This window comes from Pleuronectes platessa, chromosome 9 (assembly GCF_947347685.1).
Source record: "Pleuronectes platessa chromosome 9, fPlePla1.1, whole genome shotgun sequence".
NCBI lineage: Eukaryota > Metazoa > Chordata > Actinopteri > Pleuronectiformes > Pleuronectidae > Pleuronectes > Pleuronectes platessa.
The window spans coordinates 7,176,885-7,183,683 of NC_070634.1; the positions used below are offsets into that span (position 1 = coordinate 7,176,885).

The 6,799-nt window shown below is 38.8% G+C and overlaps 1 protein-coding gene across 1 annotated transcript; it reads right to left on the reverse strand.

Moving 5' to 3' along the window:
* Positions 1-871: 871 nt before the first annotated feature.
* Positions 872-5,037, reverse strand: cltrn (collectrin, amino acid transport regulator). The gene is made up of 6 exons (XM_053430732.1): positions 4,739-5,037; positions 4,221-4,279; positions 3,945-4,030; positions 3,650-3,766; positions 2,016-2,210; positions 872-1,919 (listed from the first exon to the last, which is right to left on the reverse strand). Exons 1-6 carry the CDS (start codon positions 4,803-4,805, stop codon positions 1,796-1,798), a joined length of 648 nt encoding a protein of 215 aa, XP_053286707.1. The 5' UTR covers positions 4,806-5,037; the 3' UTR covers positions 872-1,795.
* Positions 5,038-6,799: the final 1,762 nt, after the last annotated feature.

The window sequence follows — 6,799 nt, forward strand, 5'->3', positions numbered from 1 at the left end:
CTCGCTATATCAAAACACATGTATTATTCAGAAGATATAAGACGGAGTCATTAAAAATAATTACATTATTTTTCAACAATATGATGAAATGGTTTAGACTTTCTGCAATTATTTCCCACGCTCTGTTCTCCTCTGTAGTGGGAATTTAGGTCTTAATCAGCTGCCGGTCTTAAAAGATTGCAATGCTTACAGGCTAAATTTGACAGAAAATCTTTGGCTCCGTGACAAGAAAAATGAGTTGTTAAAGACCGGACTCCTCGGGCGAGAGAAAGAAACGCAGAGGAAAGAGGAGTGGAATATGACATGAAGAGCCAAATGATAAGTAGTTCTGACCGCGCTGCAATTTGTCAGGATAGTGTGGATGTCCTCTAGCGTAACACAAACTGCTGCAGAAATATATCAAAGCACAAAATGTTAAAGAAGACACATCAGGATCCGACAATTGTTTAACAATGAGCTAAATATAGACTATGAAATGTGAAGGACTCACACACTTTTATCACTTCAGAGAGGGCGACAAAAATAAAATAACAGTGAATTACAATATGTTTGAAATTCAAATGTTCAAAAAACACTTACATAAAATAGTGCCAATGTGAAGACAGCTAGATAGGGGGACTACAGTGTGTGTTCAGGCGAGTTGGCAGTGCAACAGTGCCATCTAAAGGTCAATAAATGCACTGTATCGGTGGAGTGTGTCTAATGATGACAGCACAGCAGTTGGAGAACAATATGTTAAATAAAATACACAGGAAATTGAAGTTCAGTTTTCAGTAAAAGACCATAGCTTTTATAAAACATGACAACAAGTTGTTTGTAGAGATTGATGCTGCCATAGGAGATTCCCTAAGACTAAGATAAGTACTATGTGAAGGGACACAATGTAAATAAAGCAGGGAGGTTATTTTTGTACTTGCTGAAGGGAGGGTACTATTTTTATTTAATTTAACTATTTTGGGAATGTCTAGAAAAGCCCTTTTTCTAATTCCATGGTTAGAATTAGAAAAGGTTCACCTACACTGGCCCCAATGCAGGACTTTTATTTTGAATCATCCATTGATTACACAAATCTGTGTGTTCAAAGGAAGCTGCTCTGTTCTGTCGCAACAATATGAAAATTGTGTCGAGCAACATTTCTGCCAACCATCGTGATAAAGAGCTGGAGCGCTGCCTCGCCTGCTGCAGCTAAACCCATCACTGAGTTTAGAGGGATTTTCACTGTCACCGTGTAATCTGGGAAAAAGGGAGACTGATGGCAAACAAATAGAGAGCAGAAGGATGAACTCACAGCTGACATCTCCTCTGGGCTGTCATTTTCATCTGACATCAAGTTCAGTCACGTTTTGAGAGAGAGATATAGTACGCAACTAGATAAACATTTAGATATGTGTGTACCTGAATCCTGAAATGATTTGCATATAGCAAGATTAAAATTGTTGCCATAAATCTCAGCCATACACTTGCTTGGCCATTGAGCTGGGAACTAGTTTTGGTCTAAATGTTATTTGCTAAACAAATCAATAATGTACAGTTCAGTAAATGATTGTGTAGAATGTTCCCAGACAGAGGCTTCTGCAAAATATTTACAATTTAGATTTATCAATCATTTACACATTAATTTGGAAAATGAAAGCAAAGTTAAAAAAGGAAACAATGAAAAAGTATAATTTGCATTAGAAACTTATCAATAACTATAATCACCAACAGAAAGTATGTATTGATAATCCACATTGAGCAGCTCGATAACGTCTCCCCCCTTGTTGCTGACATGGAAGACTTTCTATACACAAGCACTTTACATCTGTGTGATTGGCTCCTCATCTGTGAAAGACGGGTTGTAAACACCGTCACCATTTTCCATCGCTTTCGGCCGGATCTCCACTTCAGTGTCCTCATCCTCTGTCTTCCTGCTCTTTTTGCTAGAAAGATAAGCCAGAAACACAACTGATCAAAAATCGCATGTTAGAAGAAAAAATGGAAGAAGAAGAAATGCATGTGAAGATTTGTCAGCCTACCGTTTCTTTTGGACCACAGATAATACAAGCACAGCGACGATGCCGGCACCCACAGCACCCATGACCACCCCGAACACGATGAGCCACGGGGGGGTGTCAGGGCTGACGGGTGCTGCCAGGGTGGGAGGGATGCCCACAAACTCCAGAGTGTTGTCGGAGAGCAGGAAGGCACTGTTGATCCGATTCCTGGACTTTCTAATGAGCACATGAAAAGTTTCGATATAATAATGGACATTAACATTCAGCAGGAAACCACACCTACTGAGTAACATTCAGGAAGTGCTAAAGGTTTTTGAACGTCATTTACCGATAAGACAATAAAACCTGAACTCCACCTCCATTCCACCTGTGTTTGAGGAACACAGTAAAATATACTGTACATGTATAGCACATGTGCTAGTTAATAAGACGGCTCATGTGCTCTTTAATCCAAATTTGCCAGCATCCACCTTGTTGTTATCAAAGTTTTGACATTGAAATTTTACCTTTGGCGGCAGGTTTGTGTTGTGGATTGAAAGGCAGCAAATATTTGCAAATGTTGGCAAACCAACACATTTACACACGATAGCATTATCAACAAAACAACCAATTCACGTCAGCATATAACACACTGTTCTTCATTAAAATTACAAGTATGATTCATAAGCAACACATCCTTGCTTAGTCAATGTTTAATGCTGAACTAAATCTTAAATTGTTCTGCTATAAGATAGTTGTAGTATGTTCTACATTAAGTTACCAAAACAAAATACACATATTTTCATATAACACACTATAACAACTCACCGTTGCTTGGCTCAATATAGTTTGCTGCTAACTTTACCTGGTGGGAGGTACTTGCGGCTAATTTTAACTAATGTTAATTAAATAACAGATTCATAAAAAATAAATAAACACTTAATACAGGCATCCCTCTCTAAGTAAATTCGGTTGTTTTCATTTTGCTGTACCATCCCTCTTGGTTTGCATGATTTGATAGTGCTTTGTCGTTTGCTCATATTATTATTCCAATATTACCCAAGCCACTTAAATGTTCTGTAAAATTATTTTAGCCCAGGTTTGGCCCACATTGTCAAATAGAACACTGTCCTCTGGCCAATTACTGTGAGGGATGATGGACCTGGGGCTGCCTGGGCCACAAGTAAACCACAGCAATACCAAAAGGCACCATAGGTGGCCCGCATTTGTTTTGAGATATTTTGGCCACATTATCTATTTTACAAGTGCGCTTTTTTAAGGCTCACGTCCATTTTGTCCAGGCCTCAATGGACTGAAGCGACCCACATCTGTTTACTATCTGGGTCACTACCAGCTCCAGGAATTGCGTTTGTGTTACTGAGAGATCATTGACTATTTATTTTGAAAACGATTATTTATCATTTTGTCACTGCCAACACAAAATGAAACCTTTAGTACATATTATACCTAAAGAGATAAAAGTCCACATCTATTAAGACAATAAGAGTATTGCACCAGCATAAATATATTACACCAAAACTAAACATATGATACACAAAACATCAAATTGAACAACTGACTTAGAGTTGAATATGACAACTGACTCCTTTATAAAGAGGGTAAGAAAAAGAAAACGTTTTTTAAACAATGACAGTATCACTGTGTCATGTGATTACCTGACGGCCTCCTCAACATTTCCTTTATTGACGAGTTCTGAAGGGTTCAGCGGTGAAGTCACCACAAACCAGAAGGACACTCTGGGAGTTTCATCGCAAACAACAATGTTGGACACCCTGGTGAAGTTCCACAAAACAATAAAAAGCACATCAGTGTCCTAACATGGTGATAAACCGTGAGTCACTGATTTCATTATGGTAAAAAGAGAATATATTACTGTTAAGTTCTTTATTAAATCCTTTGATTGATTTTGGTAATCAAGCAGCAAAAGAAAACACACGAATGTGGACTTACTCAAATATCTGTCCAGCGATGTGATTCCTCATGGCAAAGGCCAAAGAGGCTCGGAAAAGGAACATCTCATTTGGATTCCAGGGATACTGCAACAATGGATCACGACATGTTTTCAGTAAACACCATTAAGCTGATGGACCTTTCCTCAAATGAGTAATGAAATCTGGATAATATTTAGTGTATTGCTTTTCATGAGGGCAATACCTTGAACCAGCCTCTAACCTAGTGAAACTGCAAACAGATATTTATGAGATGAAAATCTAAAAATATACGTACGGCTTCCTCTCCCAGAGCAGTGTTGATGCTCAGTCGAACTTTGTAACCGTCTGAAGCACCTATAAAGATAAAGAATATGTCAATGATCCTGTACGTCCTATCAATGTATGTCTTTCTATGTTTAAATTAAAGAGTAAGGCTTCAATATGTCTATGTCTTGCTGATAGAGCTGCCATGTGTGTATCCAATGACATTCATTTCTGTTGAGATCTGTTTACCATCACTTCATCTAAACCTCAGCAGTGATTTCTTTATAAGTTTTTAGAAAAGTCCGTCAAATAGAATGTATTTCAATGATGTCAAATGAAAGCCAGTGTTAGGAAAACATCTGAGTTATGTGTCCAATCTCAGTTTCAGTTAAGAGATTAGAAACTGCATTCCACACTGACCGCAGAACCCGACTGATGCTTTTACAATAACAATGTTAACTTATTGTATATTCAATGAGAGATAAAACGTAGAAATACAACATGTCAATAAGGGAAACAATATGAAAGTGTCCCTCTGTGATCACTTACCTGGTGTACAGAGTTCATTCCCCAGAGCGGATGATAAACAGAGCAGGAAAAAGGTCTTTTCCAACATTTTCGCAGGAAACGAGAAGCCACACAGTAAAAAGCTGCAGGTGAAAGTCCCTGTGTGGAGTGGTTTGAGGAGGTGAGCAGAGGAACTTCACTGGATAGAGTCTGGGTTTAATAGTTAAGCCAGGACACACCTGAACTGCCCTGTCTTACCCCTACATAAAAAATAAATGATAAAAATGGCCGTCAGAGGGGCAGCTCGCCCTCAGCTCACACCATGGAAACTGTTCAGTGGGAGCTGCTGCAGCCAAAGGGCCACTGTTTGTTCAAGCTTGCAAGGAGACAGATAGTGAGGCAGACCTGACGGAGAAAAACACAAGGGCTCAGTCTGCGTCTGCACTGTACTCAGCACAGTACAGTCTGTTCCCTTGACATTCAGAATGACCAGCACCTTTTTATTAGGTTGCCATATTTGACCCTTATTTTGTGCCGTGAAAAGAAGAATACATAGAGACATCACTCAGCCTGGTGAGCAAAAGTTGACTCAATAGTTAAGATAAGCAAAATATAATTACATTCCTTGAAGGGCAAAAGCCTGATCTGGCATACAGTACATGGCAGACTCTGGTGGGCTCATTATGTTCACTCTCCGCACAGTTTTTAAAAAACATGTTCAAGCAGGCAAAGTGGTGAAAACCTTAAATAGACAAACTGAAAATGTCTCCTATCCGGGATCATTCTGTATATTCAGGGTTAATCATCTATTCTTCCCTGACAGTGATGCCTCCAATTGAGTGAATTATTCAACCACATGTAGTGAGGGACGCCTGACTAAGGCTTTAATGAGAAACTAAGTTACAGACACAGCCGCCCCCGTAGCAAAGTCTGCTGTCAATTTCACTATATGTGTCTGTTTCATGTGACACCAGCAGGTATTTACCGTTCAGAATTCCCAACAAGGCTGAGCACATTAAACTGTGGCCTCCAATAAACCATCTTATGCTTCCGTAAAAAGTCATAATTGTTTTCCTATAAAACAGACAACACCCATGCTGAAAGAACATGAGAATTGCTCACTGAGGTGCACAACACAGCTGAAACCCAGTGAAACCACACCCCTCCCTTACTCCAGCAGTCTGTATATGATCAGTTCCAGTAGCATTAATAATAAGAGGGGGAGAAAATTCTAAAAAGAAAATGTAGGTGTTGTTTTATTTTGACAACTTATTCTTCCAGGCATTTTCCCAATTTGCCTACATTGCTTGTCAATTATACCACTGACTGCACGTCTGTTTACTGAACAGACGGTGGCAGTAGAGATCCAATGGACGCACAAGCACCTGCACATGTTTTCTAGTGTTACACAGCAGTTTATGGCAGCACAATATATCCATTCATCTTGACACAGCAGAAACAACACACCACTGTCAACAAACACTCCTCTACATACACTCCATGGTGGAAAAACTCCAGAGTATATCCGCAGTAGAAAAGTCATAATACAGGTGGAAACAAAATGAAACAACATTGCAAGATATTGTGAAGTGATCATTACAACTTTGAAAAAATAATTCAACAATTAAAATACAACTTAAAAGGCTGCGGTCCAATCAGGAGTCAAATAAAGTCTTCCACTTTACTCATTTAGATTTCTTATGTGATAATGGAAAGTGTAGGATCCAGTGTTTTTGGAACTGAAGGACTCCAGACAGGATATCTCTGTCACTGCTGCTTCAATTTTACATCTAACATTTCATTTTGTTGAAAGTTTATGGAAGCGCATTGATAAATCTCTTTCGAACCACTTTCAAATCAAACGACTGATTTACAACACATTTCTGACATTGAATAACATCTTTAGGCGACTCCGTCCTTCTAATAAAACTCTTTATATAAATCATTTGAAATGCAGGTACATGTGACTGTAAACACAGGAGCAGTATGGAGGCATTTTATACTTTTTTCTGATGTATTTTTCTGTCTGAAGAAGAATTCTCCGTTTACTTCAATTGTATTGGATTTTTCTGCAACGCTGTTTAACCCTGAAACTCAGAAAGT

Bases quoted from the DNA above. Each gene is read 5' to 3' on its own strand.
- cltrn (XM_053430732.1), bottom strand. From the start codon at position 4,805: ATGTTGGAAAAGACCTTTTTCCTGCTCTGTTTATCATCCGCTCTGGGG. The intron at 4,280-4,738 runs GTAAGTGATCAC...TTATCTTTATAG, and splicing joins GAATGAACTCTGTACACCAG to GTGCTTCAGACGGTTACAAA. The intron at 4,031-4,220 runs GTACGTATATTT...CCATTGTTGCAG, and splicing joins CTGCTCTGGGAGAGGAAGCC to TATCCCTGGAATCCAAATGA.